General features: G+C 42.6%; 1 protein-coding gene across 2 annotated transcripts in view; it reads left to right on the forward strand.

The window, feature by feature from the left end:
- Window positions 1-7,653, forward strand: part of LOC121844894 (C-type lectin domain family 10 member A-like) — a 13,220-nt gene extending 5,567 nt beyond the window's left edge. For both annotated transcript variants that reach the window (XM_042315370.1, XM_042315369.1), the window contains 4 exons: window positions 457-549; window positions 5,878-6,032; window positions 6,129-6,238; window positions 7,452-7,653. In XM_042315370.1, coding sequence (XP_042171304.1) covers window positions 457-549; window positions 5,878-6,032; window positions 6,129-6,238; window positions 7,452-7,611 — 518 coding nt within the window. In that variant the 3' untranslated portion in view covers window positions 7,612-7,653. The remainder of the gene's footprint in view (window positions 1-456; window positions 550-5,877; window positions 6,033-6,128; window positions 6,239-7,451) is intronic.
- The last annotated feature ends 13,488 nt before the right edge of the window (window positions 7,654-21,141 follow it).

The following is a 21,141-nucleotide window of genomic DNA, read 5'->3' on the forward strand; positions in this document are numbered from 1 at the left end:
ATGGTGTCTATGTGTGTGTTGTCTGTCTGTGTGTGTGTGTGTGTGTGTGTGTCTGTGTGTGTGTGTGTGTGTGTGTGTGTGTGTGTGTGTGTGTGTCTGTGTGTCTGTGTGTCTGTGTGTGTGTGTGTGTGTGTGTGTCTGTGTGTGTGTGTGTGTGTGTGTCTGTGTGTGTGTGTGTGTGTGTGTGTGTGTCTGTGTGTGTGTGTGTGTGTGTGTCTGTGTGTGTGTGTGTCTGTGTGTCTGTGTGTCTGTGTGTGTGTGTGTGTGTGTGTGTGTGTCTGTGTGTGTGTGTGTGTGTGTGTGTCTGTGTGTGTGTGTGTGTGTGTGTGTGTGTGTGTGTGTGTGTGTGTGTGTGTGTCTGTGTGTGTGTGTGTGTGTGTGTGTGTGTGTGTGTGTGTGTGTGTGTGTGTCTGTGTGTGTGTGTGTGTGTGTGTGTGTGTGTTTTCTGTGTTAAAGTGTCGGAGTCGGTGAAGGAGTTTGATCAGTTGGAGTCCCTTCGTTCTGCTGTAGCCGGATTGAAGTGTTCCTTAGACAGAGTCCTGCACAACGGTAAACACACTCACAATGTTTACAGAATATGTGTAGTGTGTCTATGTGTCTATGTGTCTATGTGTAGTGTGTCTATGTGTCTATGTGTCTATGTGTCTATGTGTAGTGTGTCTATGTGTCTATGTGTCTATGTGTCTATGTGTCGTGTGTCTATGTGTCTATGTATTTTTCTATTTGCAGTGTGTCTGTGTGTACTGTGTCTATGAGTAGTGTGTCTATGTGTAGTGTGTCTATGAGTAGTGTGTCTATGAGTAGTGTGTCTATGAGTAGTGTGTCTGTGTGCAGTGTGTCTGTGTGTACTGTGTCTATGAGTAGTGTGTCTATGTGTAGTGTGTCTATGTGTAGTGTGTCTCTGAGTAGTGTGTCTATGTGTAGTGTGTCTATGTCTATTTGTCTACGTGTAGTGTGTGTATGTGGTGTGTGTCAATGTGGTGTGTGTGTCTGTGTGTAGTGTGTCTATGTGTAGTGTGTCTATGTGTCTATGTGTACTGTGTCTATGTGTAGTGTGTCTATGTGTGTAGTGTGTCTATGTGTAGTGTGTCTGTGTGTAGTGTGTCTGTGTGTAGTGTGTCTATGTGTCTATGTGTAGTGTGTCTATGTGTAGTGTGTCTATGTGTAGTGTTTCTATTTGCAGTGTGTCTGTGTGTAGTGTGTCTATGTGTAGTGTGTCTATGTGTCTATGTGTCTATGTGTCTATGTGTAGTGTGTCTATGTCTATTTGTCTATGTGTAGTTTGTCTATGTGTCTATGTGTAGTGTGTCTGTGTAGTGTGTCTATGTGTAGTGTGTCTATGTGTAGTGTGTCTATGTGTAGTGTGTCTATGTGTAGTGTGTCTATGTGTAGTGTGTCTATGTGTAGTGTGTCTATGTGTAGTGTGTCTATGTGTAGTGTGTCTATGTGTAGTGTGTCTATGTGTAGTGTGTCTATGTGTAGTGTGTCTATGTGTAGTGTGTCTATGTGTAGTGTGTCTATGTGTAGTGTGTCTATGTGTCTGTGTGTAGTGTGTCTATGTGTAGTGTGTCTATGTCTATTTGTCTATGTGTAGTGTGTCTATGTGTAGTGTGTCTATGTGTAGTGTGTCTATGTGTAGTGTGTCTATGTGTAGTGTGTCTATGTGTAGTTTGTCTATGTGTCTATGTGTAGTGTGTCTATGTGTAGTGTGTCTATGTGTAGTTTGTCTATATGTAGTGTGTCTATGTGTAGTGTGTCTATGTCTATTTGTCTATGTGTAGTGTGTCTATGTGTAGTGTGTCTATGTGTAGTGTGTCTATGTGTAGTGTGTCTATGTGTAGTGTGTCTATGTGTAGTGTGTCTATGTGTAGTGTGTCTATGTCTATTTGTCTATGTGTAGTGTGTCTATGTGTAGTTTGTCTATATGTAGTGTGTCTATGTGTAGTTTGTCTATGTGTAGTTTGTCTATGTGTAGTGTGTCTGTGTGTAGTGTGTCTGTGTGTAGTGTGTCTGTGTGTAGTGTGTCTATGTGTAGTGTGTCTATGTGTAGTGTGTCTATGTGTAGTGTGTCTATGTGTAGTTTGTCTATATGTAGTGTGTCTATGTGTAGTGTGTCTATGTCTATTTGTCTATGTGTAGTGTGTCTATGTGTAGTGTGTCTATGTGTAGTGTGTCTATGTGTAGTGTGTCTATGTGTAGTGTGTCTATGTGTAGTGTGTCTATGTGTAGTGTGTCTATGTGTAGTGTGTCTATGTGTCTATGTGTAGTTTGTCTATGTGTAGTGTGTCTATGTCTATTTGTCTATGTCTATTTGTCTATGTGTAGTGTGTCTATGTGTAGTGTGTCTATGTGTAGTGTGTCTATGTGTAGTGTGTCTATGTGTAGTGTGTCTATGTGTAGTGTGTCTATGTCTATTTGTCTATGTGTCTATGTGTAGTTTGTCTATATGTAGTGTGTCTATGTGCAGTGTGTCTATGTGTAGTGTGTCTATGTGTAGTGTGTCTATGTGCAGTGTGTCTATGAGTAGTGTGTCTATGTGTAGTGTGTCTATGTGTAGTGTGTCTATGAGTAGTGTGTCTATGAGTAGTGTGTCTGTGTGCAGTGTGTCTGTGTGTACTGTGTCTATGAGTAGTGTGTCTATGTGTAGTGTGTCTATGTGTAGTGTGTCTCTGAGTAGTGTGTCTATGTGTAGTGTGTCTCTGAGTAGTGTGTCTATGTGTAGTGTGTCTATGTCTATTTGTCTACGTGTAGTGTGTGTATGTGGTGTGTGTCAATGTGGTGTGTGTGTCTGTGTGTAGTGTGTCTATGTGTAGTGTGTCTATGTGTCTATGTGTACTGTGTCTATGTGTAGTGTGTCTATGTCTATTTGTCTACGTGTAGTGTGTGTATGTGGTGTGTGTCAATGTGGTGTGTGTCTGTGTGTAGTGTGTCTATGTGTAGTGTGTCTATGTGTGTAGTGTGTCTATGTGTACTGTGTCTATGTGTAGTGTGTCTATGTGTGTAGTGTGTCTATGTGTAGTGTGTCTATGTGTCTGTGTGTAGTGTGTCTATGTGTAGTGTGTCTATGTGTAGTGTGTCTATGTGTAGTGTGTCTATGTGTAGTGTGTCTATGAGTAGTGTGTCTATGTGTAGTGTGTCTATGTGTAGTATGTCTGTGTGTAGTGTGTCTATTTGTCTATGTGTAGTGTGTCTATGTGTAGTGTGTCTATGTGTCTATGTGTAGTGTGTCTATGTGTAGTGTGTCTATGTGTAGTGTGTCTATGTGTAGTGTGTCTATGTGTAGTGTGTCTATGTGTCTATGTGTAGTTTGTCTATGTGTCTATGTGTAGTGTGTATATGTATAGTGTGTGTATGTGGTGTGTGTCTATGTGTAGTGTGTGTCCATGTGTCTATGTGTCTATGTGTAATCTAACTAACAAGTTAGTTAGATTACTTGCTCGTTATTACTGCATTGTCGGAACTAGAAGCACAAGCATTTCGCTACACTCGCATTAACATCTGCTAACCATGTGTATGTGACAAATAAAATTTGATTTGATTTGATGATTTGATTTGATTTGATGTGTGTAGTGTGTCTATGTGTCTCTGTGTAGAGTGTGTCTGTGTGTGTCTGTGTGTCTATGTGCAGTGTGTCTATGTGTCTATAAGTAGTGTGTCTATAAGTAGTGTGTCTATGTGTCTATGCGTAGTGTGTCTATGTGTCTTTGTGTAGAGTGTGTCTGTGTGTGTCTGTGTGTCTATGTGCAGTGTGTCTATGTGTAGTGTGTCTATGAGTAGTGTGTCTATGTGTCTGTGTCTGTGTGTAGTGTGTCTGTCTATTTGTCTATGTGTAGTGTGTCTATGTGTCTATGTGTAGTTTGTCTATGTGTCTATGTGTCTATAAGTAGTGTGTCTATAAGTAGTGTGTCTATGTCTATGTGTCTGTGTGTAGTGTGTCTGTCTATTTGTCTATGTGTAGTGTGTCTATGTGTCTATGTGTAGTTTGTCTATGTGTCTATGTGTCTATAAGTAGTGTGTCTATAAGTAGTGTGTCTATGTGTCTATGCGTAGTGTGTCTATGTGTAGTGTGTCTATGTGTAGTGTGTCTATGAGTAGTGTGTCTATGTGTAGTGTGTCTATGTGTCTATGCGTAGTGTGTCTGTGTGTAGTGTGTCTATGAGTAGTGTGTCTATGTGTAGTGTGTCTATGTGTAGTGTGTCTATGAGTAGTGTGTCTATGAGTAGTGTGTCTATGTGTCTATGTGTCTCTGTGTCTGTGTGTAGTGTGTCTCTTTGTAGAGTGTGTCTATGTGTAGTGTGTCTATGTGTAGTGTGTCTATGTGTAGTGTGTCTATGTGTAGTGTGTCTATGTGTGTCTATGTGTAGTGTGTCTATGTGTAGTGTGTCTATGTGTGTAGTGTGTCTATGTGTAGTGTGTCTATGTGTAGTGTGTCTATGTGTCTGTCTATGTGTAGTGTGTCTGTGTAGTGTGTCTATGTGTGTAGTGTGTCTATGTGTAGTGTGTCTATGTGTAGTGTGTCTATGTGTCTATGTGTCTAGTGTGTCTGTGTGTGTAGTGTGTCTGTGTGTGTAGTGTGTCTGTGTGTGTAGTGTGTCTGTGTGTAGTGTGTCTGTGTGTGTAGTGTGTCTATGTGTAGTGTGTCTGTGTGTGTAGTGTGTCTGTGTGTGTAGTGTGTCTGTGTGTAGTGTGTCTGTGTGTGTAGTGTGTCTGTGTGTGTAGTGTGTCTATGTGTAGTGTGTCTATGTGTAGTGTGTCTATGTGTAGTGTGTCTATGTGTAGTGTGTCTGTGTGTGTAGTGTGTCTGTGTGTAGTGTGTCTGTGTGTGTAGTGTGTCTATGTGTAGTGTGTCTGTGTGTCTATGTGCAGTGTGTCTATGTGCAGTGTGTCTATGTGTCTGTGTGTAGTGTGTCTGTGTGTAGTGTGTCTGTGTGTAGTGTGTCTGTGTGTGTAGTGTGTCTATGAGTAGTGTGTCTATGTGTCTGTGTGTAGTGTGTCTGTGTGTAGTGGGTCTGTGTGTGTAGTGTGTCTATGTGTAGTGTGTCTGTGTGTCTATGTGCAGTGTGTCTATGTGCAGTGTGTCTATGTGTCTGTGTGTAGTGTGTCTGTGTGTAGTGTGTCTGTGTGTGTAGTGTGTCTATGTGTAGTGTGTCTATGTGTAGTGTGTCTGTGTAGTGTGTCTGTGTGTCTATGTGCAGTGTGTCTATGTGCAGTGTGTCTGTGTCTGTGTGTAGTGTGTCTATGAGTAGTGTGTCTATGAGTAGTGTGTCTATGTGTAGTGTGTCTATGTGTAGTGTGTCTGTGTGTCTATGTGCAGTGTGTCTATGTGCAGTGTGTCTATGTGTCTGTGTGTAGTGTGTCTGTGTGTAGTGTGTCTGTGTGTGTAGTGTGTCTATGAGTAGTGTGTCTATGTCTATGTGTCTGTGTGTCGTGTGTCTATGTGTCTATGTGTAGTGTGTCTATGTGCAGTGTGTCTGTGTGTAGTGTGTCTATGTATAGTGTGTCTATGTGTAGTGTGTCTGTGTGTCGTGTCTATGTGTCTATGTGTAGTGTGTCTATGTGGTTTGTGTCTATGTGTGTGTGTCTGTGTGGTGTGTGTCTGTGTGGTGTGTGTGTCTATGTGTAGTGTGTCTGTGTCTCTGTATAGTGTGTGTCTATGTGGTTTGTGTCTATGTGGTGTGTGTCTGTGTGTAGTGTGTCTATGTGTAGTGTGTCTGTGTCTCTGTATAGTGTGTGTCTATGTGGTTTGTGTCTATGTGGTGTGTGTCTGTGTGTAGTGTGTCTATGTGTAGTGTGTCTATGTGTAGTGTGTCTATGTGTAGGGTGTGTCTGTGTGTGTAGTGTGTGTCTATTGTAATATGTGAATGTCTGTATGTGTAGACACAGTTTCAGGGTGCTGTCCACTTGGCTGGGTGTTGTCTGGCTCCTCCTCCTGCTACTTCTTCTCGTCTGACGGGTTACCATGGAACCAGGCTCGAGACTACTGCTCTAACTACAATGCCCAGCTGGCTGTACTGAAGACTGAACAGGACTGGGTAAGACACACACGTAGGTACGTACACACACACACACACCACATGCACACACATATCCTAACTCTGTGTGTGTGGTGTGTGTGGGTGTGTTGCCAGGACTTTGTAACAGGCAGTACCAAGCCGCTGTTCTTCTGGGTTGGACTGTCAGATGAGAGGACAGGAGAATGGGAGTGGGTGGATGGAACACCTTATATCATGGACCGCAGGTACCACAGTCTGTGTTCTGATAACACGTGTGTGTTCTGATAACATGTGTGTGTTCTGATAGCGTGTGTGTTCTGATAACGTGTGTGTTCTGATACCGTGTGTGTTCTGATAACGTGTTTGTGTTCTGATAGCGTGTGTGTTCTGATAGCGTGTGTGTTCTGATAACGTGTGTGTTCTGATAACATGTCTGTTCTGATAGCGTGTGTGTGTTCTGATAACATGTCTGTTCTGATAACGTGTGTGTTCTGATAGCGTGTGTGTTCTGATAACGTGTGTGTGTTCTGATAACGTGTGTGTGTTCTGATAACGTGTGTGTTCTGATAAGGGGTGTGTGTTCTGATAACGTATGTGTTCTGATAAGGGGTGTGTGTTCTGATAACATGTCTGTTCTGATAGCGTGTGTGTTCTGATAAGGGGTGTGTGTTCTGATAACGTGTGTGTTCTGATAAGGGGTGTGTGTTCTGATAAGGGGTGTGTGTTCTGATAAGGGGTGTGTGTTCTGATAACATGTCTGTTCTGATAGCGTGTGTGTTCTGATAACGTGTGTGTTCTGATAACATGTCTGTTCTGATAGCGTGTGTGTTCTGATAACGTGTGTGTTCTGATAACGTGTGTGTGTTCTGATAACGTGTGTGTGTTCTGATAAGGGGTGTGTGTTCTGATAAGGGGTGTGTGTTCTGATAACACGTCTGTTCTGATAAGGGGTGTGTGTTCTGATAACACGTCTGTTCTGATAGCGTGTGTGTTCTGATAAGGGATGTGTGTTCTGATAAGGGGTGTGTGTTCTGATAAGGGGTGTGTGTTCTGATAAGGGGTGTGTGTTCTGATAAGGGGTGTGTGTTCTGATAACGTGTGTGTGTGTTCTGATAAGGGGTGTGTGTTCTGATAACGTGTGTGTTCTGATAAGGGGTGTGTGTTCTGATAACGTGTGTGTGTTCTGATAACGTGTGTGTGTTCTGATAAGGGGTGTGTGTTCTGATAAGGGGTGTGTGTTCTGATAACGTGTGTGTGTTCTGATAAGGGGTGTGTGTTCTGATAACGTGTGTGTGTTCTGATAACATAACGTGTGTGTTTGTGTGTGTGTGTGTGTGTGTTTAGCCAGTGGAAGCCGGGCCAGCCTGATAACGTGTGTGTGTGTTTAGCCAGTGGAAGCCGGGCCAGCCTGATAACGTGTGTGTGTGTGTGTGTGTGTGTGTGTGTGTGTGTGTTTAGCCAGTGGAAGCCGGGCCAGCCTGATAACTGGAAAGGCCATGGTCTGGGTGGGACAGAGGACTGTGCTATGATACATGCCAACGGACAGCTGAATGATGATCACTGTTCCCGTAGTTACCGCTACGTCTGTCAGGGACATACACTGACACACACTCACTGATACACACATTGTAACTGACACTGATACACACACACACACACAGATAAGTCACACTGACATACACACACACCGATACACACATTGTAACTCACACACTGATACACACATTGTAACTCACACACTGATACACACATTGTAACTCACACACTGATACACACATTGTAACTCACACACTGATACACACATTGTAACTCACACACTGATACACACATTGTAACTCACACACTGTAACTCACATTGTAACTCACACACTGATACACACATAACTCACACACTGATATACACACACACACACACACACACTTATACACACACACTTATACACACACTGATACACACACTGATACACACACACACACACACACACACTGATACACACTGATACACACACACACACTGATAAGTCACACTGACATACACACACACTGATACACACATTGTAACTCACACACTGATACACACATTGTAACTCACACACTGACACACACACACACCAACAAGCTCTCACAGTCTTACTGTAGAATTAGACTTGTATCCACGTTCTCCAAATGTTAAACTTCAAAGTGTTTTTGACACCCTGGGTGCTCAGCATCGTTCAGTTTCACCAAATGTCAAATAAATTAAGAGTTAAAGTTTGGGATAGGGTAAAAAATACACATACTGAACAAAATTAACGCAACATGGAAAGTGTTGGTCCAATTTTTCATGAGCTGAAATAAAAAATCATAGAAATGTTCGATAAGCACAAAAAAGCTGATTTCTCTCACATTTATTTCACACATGTGCAGTTTTGTTACACAATACAATGCTGACTGCAGGAATGTCCACCAGATCTGTTGTCAGAGGATTGAATGTGAATTTCTATACCATAAGCAACATCATTTTAGAGATTTTTGCAGTACATTCCACCGGCCTCATAACCTCAGTACATGTGTAACCACGCCAGTTCAGGACCTCCACATCCGGCTCCTTCACCTGTTGGATCATCTGAGGATGGGGAGGGGGTGCTCAGGAGTATTTCTGTGTGTAATAAAACCTTTTTATTGGGAAAAAAAATCATTCTGATTGGCTGGGAATGCCTCCCCAGTGGGTGGACCTGGCTCCCCAGTGGGTGGGCCTGGCTCCCCAGTGGGTGGACCTGGCTCCCCAGTGGGTGGGCCTGGCTCCCCAGTGGGTGGACCTGGCTCCCCAGTGGGTGGGCCTGGCTCCCCAGTGGGTGGACCTGGCTCCCCAGTGGGTGGGCCTGGCTCCCCAGTGGGTGGACCTGGCTCCCCAGTGGGTGGACCTGGCTCCCAAGTGGGTGGGCCTGGCTCCCCAGTGGGTGGGCCTATGCCCTCACAGGCCCACTCATTGTTGCGCCTCTGCCCAGTCATGTGAAATCCATTGATTTGGACTTAATTTATTTCAATTGATGGATTTCCTTCTATGAACTGTAACTCAGTCAAATATTTGAAATTGATGCATGTTGCATTTATATTTGTGTTCAGTATAAATAAATAAAAATACTGGGATCAAATACCCAACCTTCTGATGCAGAGTTATGCCCTTCAACCTCCCCTAGCAAAACCCAACCTTCTGATGCAGGGTTATGCCCTTCAACCTCCCCTGGTTTTTAAGGTATTTCTCGATGTCCTCTGGACATGGATAGACGTCCAATTTTAAAGTCGATCTCCCTACACACACACACACACACACACACACACACGGCAATGTCTCCCCACATAAAACAAACAGCCTAGGTTCTGATATTAAACCACTACAACACGTGTCAACATGTCTGATGTTCTGATATTAAACCACTACAACATGTCTGATGTTCTGATATTAAACCACTACAACATGTCTGATGTTCTGATATTAAACCACTACAACATGTCTGATGTTCTGATATTAAACCACTACAACATGTCTGATGTTCTGATATTAAACCACTACAACATGTCTGATGTTCTGATATTAAACCACTACAACATGTCTGATGTTCTGATATTAAACCACTACAACATGTCTGATGTTCTGATATTAAACCACTGTTCTTGCTAATTTCACTGCTTTTTAATAAGCTTTACTTATCAGCATCAAGGCCTTCATCTGAGGTTTTAGTCCCTATAGGGTTAGGGGTTAGGGTTAGGAGAAAATTGCCCTTCAAGAGGACCAAATACACGGGCACCTGTTCTGTAATTCTATTGCTCCTAAGGATACATAATTGTTCTATGGGAAATTAGGAGGTATTCCCCAAGAGCAGGGGTTATGGTTCATACCAGAAGGAAAGCAAATGAAATTAACCTTTTCCTCCAAGAGGAAAACCCCCAGGCAATGCATCAACACCTGCTCCCTAATTCCCAGGCTCTTCAGGATGCCTCTTTATGGAGCCCGAGTTCAAGTTTCAGAATCCGGTTTAGGGTTAGGCTGGTTAATCTCTATTAGGCCTGAAGGGATTCCTTATGTCCACGTTTTGAGTCCAAGGGGTTAGGTTTAAGGTTAGGATTAGTTTTAAAGGCTTGGGTTCGAATTCAAGTCAGAATCAAGGTCAAGGTTCAGGATTAGGGATTAGAGCTTGAGGTGGGGTTAAGGTCAGGATTATGTTCAGGGTCAGGATTAGATCTGAGGTTATTGTCAGGGTTGAGGTTAAATTCAGGATCGGGGTTAAGGTTAGAGCTAGGGTGGGGATTGCTGTGGTTAAGGGTGAGGTTAAGGTCAGGGTTAGGGTCAGGGTCAGGGTTATAGTCAAAATTAGGTTTTAGGATTAGGTTTAGGCTTATAGGGTTAAGGTTAGAGTTAGGGTTAGGAGAAAATTGCCCTGGGATTAGGGCTTAAAGTGGGGTTAAAATTAGAATTATGTTTAGGGTCAGGATTAGATCTGAGGTTATTGTCAGGGCTGAGGTTCAATTCAGGATCGGGGTTAAGGTTAGAGCTAGGGTGGGGATTGCTACGGTTAAGGGTGAGGTTAAGGTCAGGGTTAGGGTTATAGTCCAAATGAGGTTTTAGGATTAGGTTTAGGCTTATATGGTTCTGGTTAGGGTTAGGGGTTAGGGTTAGGTTTTGAATATAATTGTGTTAAGTTTCAACTAGTTAGTTTTACAGTGCACAGGCCTATCTCCTGTTTATCCCTCCCATTTCTGATCTGATATAATAGGTGTAGTACTTAAAAAGGCCCGTAGATGTCCTCCTAGGATCATAAATTAAACTGAGGTAGGCTCCAAGTTGCCTCTTTTTCTGGGTGGCAGTGCAGAAGTCAATGTGGTGAGAGATTCATTCAACCATAGTGTTGTTAAATATGAACATAAACGCCATATTGTGCATTTAAAATGGTTTTATTGTTTTGTTAAAGGAAAGGAAAAACCTAAAAGAGGAAGTGCCAAACTAAAACCAAACAAACCATAGATATATAGAGAGTAAAAATAAAATATGAATAAAACCATGTTCTTCTCCATCCATTTTACTGTCTGTTAAAACCCATTTTCTAAAACCTCTCATTCAGGCCATTTGGCATTATTGTCTGTAGGTGCTGGATCCACTTCCGTTCTACCCTCTTTCGCTGCCCACAGGTCCAGCCTATATGTGACTGTAACCCTGATATGGTAAGGTGAGTGATGGGGTGCTCCTGGAAGTGGGTTATGAGTTCCGTTTGTAGGTGTGCCCTTTTAATGTAATACAGGTGTTGTTTGAGTCTGGTTTCTATGGTGTGTTTGGTTTCTCCAATGTATTGTTTATTGCAAAGTGTACATGTAATGATATAAATGGTGTTATGTGTGTTCAATGAATAGGATTCTTGTACTGGTGCTGATGTGTGGCTGTGTATATTTGTAATGAACTTTATCTGTCGAAAATGGAAATTATGAGGTTTGAGGTCTTGTGGTGGCTTACTACTGAATCTTGCTTTGGTGAGGAGGTCCTTTAAGTTTTTGTTCTTTCTAAATGCTGAAATGATTCTGTATGGTTTGAGTGGTATGTAAGTGTGCTGAACTGTAGAGAAGTTGTGTTTGATTGATGTAGGGGTCTAATTCTATGTGAAAATGTGGTTACTAGGGGGATGATAATTATCTGTTGATTGAGTATTGATGACAAGGGAGAAGAGACAGAGGAAGTGTTTCGGTTTAGTGATTGGTGCAGATCACTTTCCATAGGGGGGTCAGGATTAGTGTGAGGGAGGGAGATAGGATGAGAACCCTGGTTAGGGTGATGGTACACATTAGGGTTAGGCGTAGGGTTAAGGGAAAGGTTAAGGTTAGGAGTAGAATTGAGGTTAAGGTTAAGAGAGGTGGATGATTTGCTGTGGTCTGGGTTAGGGTTAGGGTTAGGTTCAATGAGTAACAGACGAATCTGGTGTGCAATGGCACAGGCAACCCCTTTAGGATAAATGGTAAGACTTATGTATTATATACTTTAAATGACTAAGAAAAGCTATAAAAGGAAGGCCAGAGTCAGACATTAAAATAAGGCTTAGGTTAAAGCCAGAAATTCTAAACTAAGAAGAAAGGCCAAGTGCCAAGTTCAGAGCGGTGGAGAAAAAGTTCAGTATGAAAATCTAGAGATTAAAATAGATATAAAGAGTGTAGAGATTAAAATAGATAGAAAGAGTGAGGGATTCAAATTAGATATGGGGGTGTAGGGACATAAGGTTAGGGTTAGGGATTGAGCTGAAGATTTGAAAGCTATAGGTTAAGGTCAGAATTCAGATTGGGGTTACCATAAGGGTCAGAGTTAAAACACAGGTCAAGGTTGAATTAAGATCAGATATGAGGGTCTAAAGGTTTAAGGTTAGGCATGAAGGTCTCAGGGTTAGGTTCAGGCATGGGGGTCCCAGGGTTAGGGTGAGGGATTAGGGTAACTTGGGGTTAAGGTTAGAATTCAGGTTGGGTTGTGGGTTCGAATCTGTATAAGAATACAGGTCGAGGTTAAACTAAGATTAGGTATGGGGGTCTAGAGGTTAGGGTTAAGCATGAGAATCCCAGGGTTAGGGATTAGGGTCTACAAGGTGAACCACCCAATAAATACAGAACATGAAAAAATAAAAAATAAATAAAAAATAAATAAAAAGTCCATAGTGCCATCAAACAAAGAAAACTCAAAATAAGTGCTATAAAAGTATCCAAACAAAAAGTGAAGCCACGCCACACTAAAAGATCAAGGATGTGATAAAAATAAGTGCCATCGTATTTATGGTCAGTGAGTAGATCCATAAACAAATGATGAAATAAGAAATACATGTTTAAAAAAGCAATCATAAGTGCTATCAGACAATGGCAAATCCACCATGGACCAGTCAACATAAATAAATACATAATACAATAAACAAACATTTATAATGAGTGTCTCTCCACCGGCCCCCACCACCTCCCCTCCCGCCCACCAAATAGCCCATGTCACTACAATTAGGTAGGCCAAGGTAAATCAATATTTTTCATTCAGGCTCTTAGGGTCTATTGTATTGAGACGCCCAATTCAAGTTCTTTCCATCCCCTGTCGTTGTGTCCTGAACCAGCTCCCATTTGTCTCCAGACCAAAAATACTCAAACGGTCCACTGCATGTATTCCAAAATGCCAATACAATACCGTAGTCTTATTACCTTCAGCTATCTGGTATAAGTGTTATTTCAGTCTGACCTGTAGTGCATTCTTTGTTTCTCCTATGTAAATCTTTTGGCACAATTTACCCTTAATTAGCCTATGTAAGTGTGAAAGATTAGTAATATTTGAATGTGGAGCTGTATCAGGGCACTGTTCTCCCCTTACATGTTTAAATTATCCAACCAATAGTTAAAAATGGTACTTCCTGTTTCAGATGTCCAGTGTACTGGGTCACGTGGCAGTGTATGGAACCTAAGTTTGCTAATCTCAGGTAAGTAGTTACATTGCTCTAGGATCTTTTGATTAAGTTGATCCAAGAGTATCTGTTGCTGTTTTTCCAATCTATCTGAGTAGTTGATAATTGGCACGTAGAGTATTGCATTGGGAAATTTACTTTCCGCCATTTTCAAAAGTTGTTGTAGTTGTTTCCAGGAGGTCAACGCCAGCTGTTTCAGAAGGCAGTTGTTTAACCCCGATAGAACCACCTTCTCCACTGTTGGGTGTTGTTCTAATTTTTCTACTACTCCTTTTAAATGGTGGGATGTGGCCCCAGGGAAGCTGTCTGCTTGCACTCTGGGGTCCACAATCCTTGGTATCCGTGAAATATTAGAATCTCCAATTATAACAATTGGTTTTCTAATTGTAAGTTCCCAATCCCAAATTTTCCAAATAGAATTTGGGTGCCTAATTGTTTCAAAACAGGTGGATATAGGCTTCCTGACAGGTAGAACAATCACTGGGGTGGGAGAAGGGACCCCGGGTGCACCTCAGTTAGGGCTAATCCCACTGTTCTACTCTTACCTTGACCAAGAGGCGGAGTCCCCGAAGAGAGTAGCAGCGGGAGGACCGGAGCGGCAGCACCGCGGGGGACCCCCAGGGGGCTCAGACAAGGGCGTAATCAGGGAACATTCCGTTTTGTCCCCACTTATCATCATATGTTCATCCCCCTCGGGTCCCAAGGGCAGCCCCCACGGCCCCCGCTCCCCTCCAACTCCGGGGTCCTCCTGGCCAGAGTCAGATAAAGAGGTAATTGTATTACTACATTGTAGGGCAACATTACTGTATAAAAACCTCTTAGGACTATGAACAAGAGCAGACCTCGCCTGTGTTTGCTTCCCATTATCAGTCCCCCCTGGCACTAACTCTGTGGTCAATGGATCTCCAACAGGTACTTGGGGTCTAGGGGAATATATTTCAGCCGTAACTGAAATAGTTTTCCCCACCCGTTTCACTGGATCCAGCTCTAGCGCTGATAGCCGGGAGACCTCCTAAGGGAGCTCCCCTAGGTCCATGTTTAGGGCCACTGTGGGCTAACCCACCTGCCGGACTGCTATTTCCCACCCCTCCCACCTCACTGGGAGCTGGAGACAGGGCACCCGACGAGGGCGGAAAGTCCTCCATAGTCAACTGGCCTGGGCCTGCCACCTCACTGGCACCAATGCTGGCCTTGGGAAGCATAGCCTTTAACGTTGCCACTGATGACTGCGTAAACTTGCGTCTATACCTAGTCCTTGCCCAAGCCACAGCTCGCTCAAAGGAATTGATATCAAATCTCCCCATCTCCAGTAACCCCGCTGCCAGGACTGAATCATAATGCTCCACCAAGATACCCATATTGGTGTCCATCCAGTGGTCCGTATTTTCCTTCACCAATGCCAGAGTGCTTGAGTTAGGTGAGGAAGGCTTGATAAAAGCTGTAAGTCTAACAACCTGTTTCATCATGCCAGGTGGGAAAGACCCAGTCCTTTGTAACTCTGCTAAAATTTCCGCATGATGGATGGCTTGTAATAATTTAAAGTACTGCTTCGTCAATTTAGGGTCGAAAGAGGTTTTAAGAGTGTCTGAGCTTAAGGTGGGTGTATTCTCCCCCAAAGTTATAGAATGAGCCAGAGGCCCAAACCTGTTGCTTCTGGGAAGCGTCATCTTCTGCCACCCCAAACAATGACCGCAATCAGAAATGTTATCCCAGCTGAGTCTCCACTACACCCTAGGCTGTTTAAAAAAAATGTTATGTTATAAGAAGAAAAACATTTTCATAAAAAGACAAGATTTAAAACCAAGCAACAACAAAACATAAAAACAATTAAGATTCTGAAGTTCCCTTGAGTTTATCCTACACAAACATTCTCTGGTAATGATCCACTTAACCAGAGGAGATTGTCCATGGACTTAGCAATGTTCAAAAGGTTAAGATCTTTCACCTTAGTCCTTTCCAGGCATTTGTTCTCACTGGAGCTTCCTTTCGAGTGAATTTGCAGTCCAAGAGGCCTTCATGTGCTAGATTCCATAGTACTGTCGTTGTATAGCTTGTTAGAGGAAAACATCTGTCAAGGGAACTTTCAGAAATTAAAACAAACAAAAAACAGAGACCTGACGTTTCAGCATCATAGCTTTCTTCAGAGGTAATGAGTAGTCACCAACACCTGTGCTGATGTGGGGAATTGAGGGGGCGGATCCATTCTTCCTGAGACATATGTAGGGTTAGGGTTAGGTATAGTTTTTAGAATGGTTAAGGTTAGGGTTAAGGTTAGGGTAAGGTATAGTTTTTTAGAATGGTTAAGGTTAGGTTTAGGGTTAGGTAAGGGTTTTTAGAGTGGTTAAGGTTAGGGTTAGGGCTAGAGTTAGGGTTTAGGGTTAGGAGAAAATTGCCCTGGGATTAGGGTTTAAGGTGGGGTTAAAATTAGGTTTATGTTTAGGGTCAGGATTAGATCTGAGGTTATTGTCAGGGCTGAGGTTCAATTCAGGATCGGGGTTAAGGTTAGAGCTAGGGTGGGGATTGCTACGGGTTAGGGTGAGGTTAAGGTCAGGGTTAGGGTTATTGTCCAAATTAGGTTTTAGGATTAGGTTTAGGCTTATATGGTTCAGGTTAGGGGTTAGGGTTAGGTTTTGAATATAATTGTGTTTAGTTTCAACTAGTTAGGCCTGTGCACCGTAAAACTATCTCCTGTTTATCCCTCCCATTTCTGATCTGATATAATAGGTGTAGTACTTAAAAAGGCCCGTAGATGTCCTCCTAGGATCATAAATTAAACTGAGGTAGGCTCCAAGTTGCCTCTTTTTCTGGGTGGCAGTGCAGAAGTCAATGTGGTGAGAGATTCATTCAACCATAGTGTTGTTAAATATGAACATAAACGCCATATTGTGCATTTAAAATGGTTTTATTGTTTTGTTAAAGGAAAGGAAAAAACCTAAAAGAGGAAGTGCCAAACTAACACCAAACAAACCATAAATATATAGAGTAAAAATAAAATATGAATAAAACCATGTTCTTCTCCATCCATTTTCCTGTCTGTTAAAACCCATTTTCTAAAACCTCTCGTTCAGGCCATTTGGCGTTATTGTCTGTAGGTGCTGGATCCACTCCCGTTCTACCCTCTTTCGCTGCCCACAGGTCCAGCCTATATGTGACTGTAACCCTGATATGGTAAGGTGAGTGATGGGGTGCTCCTGGAAGTGGGTTATGAGTTCCGTTTGTAGGTGTGCCCTTTTAATGTTATACAGGTGTTGTTTGAGTCTGGTTTCTATGGTGTGTTTGGTTTCTCCAATGTATTGTTTATTGCAAAGTGTACATGTAATGATATAAATGGTGTTATGTGTGTTCAATGAATAGGATTCTTGTACTGATGCTGATGTGTGGCTGTGTATATTTGTAATGAACTTTATCTGTCGAAAATGGAAATTATGAGGTTTGAGGTCTTGTGGTGGCTTACTACTGAATCTTGCTTTGGTGAGGAGGTCCTTTAAGTTTTTGTTCTTTCTAAATGCTGAAATGATTCTGTATGGTTTGAGTGGTATGTAAGTGTGCTGAACTGTAGAGAAGTTGTGTTTGATTGATGTAGGGGTCTAATTCTATGTGAAAATGTGGTTACTAGGGGGATGATAATTGTCTGTTGATTGAGTATTGATGACAAGGGAGAAGAGACAGAGGAAGTGTTTCGGTTTAGTGATTGGTGCAGATCACTTTCCATAGGGGGGTCAGGATTAGTGTGAGGGAGGGAGATAGGATGAGAACCCTGGTTAGGGTGATGGTACACATTAGGGTTAGGCGTAGGGTTAAGGGAAAGGTTAAGGTTAGGAGTAGAATTGAGGTTAAGGTTAAGAGAGGTGGATGATTTGCTGTGGTCTGGGTTAGGGTTAGGTTCAATGAGTAACAGACGAATCTGGTGTGCACTGGCACAGGCAACCCCTTTAGGATAAATGGTAAGACTTATGTATTATATACTTTAAATGACTAAGAAAAGCTATAAAAGGAAGGCCAGAGTCAGACATTAAAATAAGGCTTAGGTTAAAAGCCAGAAATTCTAAACTAAGAAGAAAGGCCAAGTGCCAAGTTCAGAGCGGTGGAGAAAAAGTTCAGTATGAAAATCTAGAGATTAAAATAGATATAAAGAGTGTAGAGATTAAAATAGATAGAAAGAGTGAGGGATTCAAATTAGATATGGGGGTGTAGGGACATAAGGTTAGGGTTAGGGATTGAGCTGAAGATTTGAAAGCTATAGGTTAAGGTCAGAATTCAGATTGGGGTTACCATAAGGGTCAGAGTTAAAACACAGGTCAAGGTTGAATTAAGATCAGATATGAGGGTCTAAAGGTTTAAGGTTAGGCATGAAGGTCTCAGGGTTAGGTTCAGGCATGGGGGTCCCAGGGTTAGGGTGAGGGATTAGGGTAACTTGGGGTTAAGGTTAGAATTCAGGTTGGGTTGTGGGTTCGAATCTGTATAAGAATACAGGTCGAGGTTAAACTAAGATTAGGTATGGGGGTCTAGAGGTTAGGGTTAAGCATGAGAATCCCAGGGTTAGGGATTAGGGTCTACAAGGTGAACCACCCAATAAATACAGAACATGAAAAAATAAAAAATAAATAAAAAATAAATAAAAAGTCCATAGTGCCATCAAACAAAGAAAACTCAAAATAAGTGCTATAAAAGTATCCAAACAAAAAAGTGAAGCCACGCCACACTAAAAGATCAAGGATGTGATAAAAATAAGTGCCATCGTATTTATGGTCAGTGAGTAGATCCATAAACAAATGATGAAATAAGAAATACATGTTTAAAAAAGCAATCATAAGTGCTATCAGACAATGGCAAATCCACCATGGACCAGTCAACATAAATAAATACATAATACAATAAACAAACATTTATAATGAGTGTCTCTCCACCGGCCCCCACCACCTCCCCTCCCGCCCACCAAATAGCCCATGTCACTACAATTAGGTAGGCCAAGGTAAATCAATATTTTTCATTCAGGCTCTTAGGGTCTATTGTATTGAGACGCCCAATTCAAGTTCTTTCCATCCCCTGTCGTTGTGTCCTGAACCAGCTCCCATTTGTCTCCAGACCAAAAATACTCAAACGGTCCACTGCATGTATTCCAAAATGCCAATACAATACCGTAGTCTTATTACCTTCAGCTATCTGGTATAAGTGTTATTTCAGTCTGACCTGTAGTGCATTCTTTGTTTCTCCTATGTAAATCTTTTGGCACAATTTACCCTTAATTAGCCTATGTAAGTGTGAAAGATTAGTAATATTTGAATGTGGAGCTGTATCAGGGCACTGTTCTCCCCTTACATGTTTAAATTATCCAACCAATAGTTAAAAATGGTACTTCCTGTTTCAGATGTCCAGTGTACTGGGTCACGTGGCAGTGTATGGAACCTAAGTTTGCTAATCTCAGGTAAGTAGTTACATTGCTCTAGGATCTTTTGATTAAGTTGATCCAAGAGTATCTGTTGCTGTTTTTCCAATCTATCTGAGTAGTTGATAATTGGCACGTAGAGTATTGCATTGGGAAATTTACTTTCCGCCATTTTCAAAAGTTGTTGTAGTTGTTTCCAGGAGGTCAACGCCAGCTGTTTCAGAAGGCAGTTGTTTAACCCCCCCGATAGAACCACCTTCTCCACTGTTGGGTGTTGTTCTAATTTTTCTACTACTCCTTTTAAATGGTGGGATGTGGCCCCAGGGAAGCTGTCTGCTTGCACTCTGGGGTCCACAATCCTTGGTATCCGTGAAATATTAGAATCTCCAATTATAACAATTGGTTTTCTAATTGTAAGTTCCCAATCCCAAATTTTCCAAATAGAATTTGGGTGCCTAATTGTTTCAAAACAGGTGGATATAGGCTTCCTGACAGGTAGAACAATCACTGGGGTGGGAGAAGGGACCCCCGGGTGCACCTCAGTTAGGGCTAATCCCACTGTTCTACTCTTACCTTGACCAAGAGGCGGAGTCCCCGAAGAGAGTAGCAGCGGGAGGACCGGAGCGGCAGCACCGCGGGACCCCCCAGGGGGCTCAGACAAGGGCGTAATCAGGGAACATTCCGTTTTGTCCCCACTTATCATCATATGTTCATCCCCCCCTCGGGTCCCAAGGGCAGCCCCCCACGGCCCCCGCTCCCCTCCAACTCCGGGGTCCTCCTGGCCAGAGTCAGATAAAGAGGTAATTGTATTACTACATTGTAGGGCAACATTACTGTATAAAAACCTCTTAGGACTATGAACAAGAGCAGACCTCGCCTGTGTTTGCTTCCCATTATCAGTCCCCCCTGGCACTAACTCTGTGGTCAATGGATCTCCAACAGGTACTTGGGGTCTAGGGGAATATATTTCAGCCGTAACTGAAATAGTTTTCCCCACCCGTTTCACTGGATCCAGCTCTAGCGCTGATAGCCGGGAGACCTCCTAAGGGAGCTCCCCCTAGGTCCATGTTTAGGGCCACTGTGGGCTAACCCACCTGCCGGACTGCTATTTCCCACCCCTCCCACCTTACTGGGAGCTGGAGACAGGGCACCCGACGAGGGCGGAAAGTCCTCCATAGTCAACTGGCCTGGGCCTGCCACCTCACTGGCACCAATGCTGGCCTTGGGAAGCATAGCCTTTAACGTTGCCACTGATGACTGCGTAAACTTGCGTCTATACCTAGTCCTTGCCCAAGCCACAGCTCGCTCAAAGGAATTGATATCAAATCTCCCCATCTCCAGTAACCCCGCTGCCAGGACTGAATCATAATGCTCCACCAAGATACCCATATTGGTGTCCATCCAGTGGTCCGTATTTTCCTTCACCAATGCCAGAGTGCTTGAGTTAGGTGAGGAAGGCTTGATAAAAGCTGTAAGTCTAACAACCTGTTTCATCATGCCAGGTGGGAAAGACCCAGTCCTTTGTAACTCTGCTAAAATTTCCGCATGATGGATGGCTTGTAATAATTTAAAGTACTGCTTCGTCAATTTAGGGTCGAAAGAGGTTTTAAGAGTGTCTGAGCTTAAGGTGGGTGTATTCTCCCCCAAAGTTATAGAATGAGCCAGAGGCCCAAACCTGTTGCTTCTGGGAAGCGTCATCTTCTGCCACCCCAAACAATGACCGCAATCAGAAATGTTATCCCAGCTGAGTCTCCACTACACCCTAGGCTGTTTAAAAAAAATGTTATGTTATAAGAAGAAAAACATTTTCATAAAAAGACAAGATTTAAAACCAAGCAACAACAAAACATAAAAACAATTAAGATTCTGAAGTTCCCTTGAGTTTATCCTACACAAACATTCTCTGGTAATGATCCACTTAACCAGAGGAGATTGTCCATGGACTTAGCAATGTTCAAAAGGTTAAGATCTTTCACCTTAGTCCTTTCCAGGCATTTGTTCTCACTGGAGCTTCCTTTCGAGTGAATTTGCAGTCCAAGAGGCCTTCATGTGCTAGATTCCATAGTACTGTCGTTGTATAGCTTGTTAGAGGAAAACATCTGTCAAGGGAACTTTCAGAAATTAAAACAAACAAAAAACAGAGACCTGACGTTTCAGCATCATAGCTTTCTTCAGAGGTAATGAGTAGTCACCAACACCTGTGCTGATGTGGGGAATTGAGGGGGCGGATCCATTCTTCCTGAGACATATGTAGGGTTAGGGTTAGGTATAGTTTTTAGAATGGTTAAGGTTAGGGTTAAGGTTAGGGTAAGGTATA

This window comes from Oncorhynchus tshawytscha, unplaced genomic scaffold (genome assembly GCF_018296145.1).
Source record: "Oncorhynchus tshawytscha isolate Ot180627B unplaced genomic scaffold, Otsh_v2.0 Un_contig_8471_pilon_pilon, whole genome shotgun sequence".
Classification (NCBI taxonomy): domain Eukaryota; kingdom Metazoa; phylum Chordata; class Actinopteri; order Salmoniformes; family Salmonidae; genus Oncorhynchus; species Oncorhynchus tshawytscha.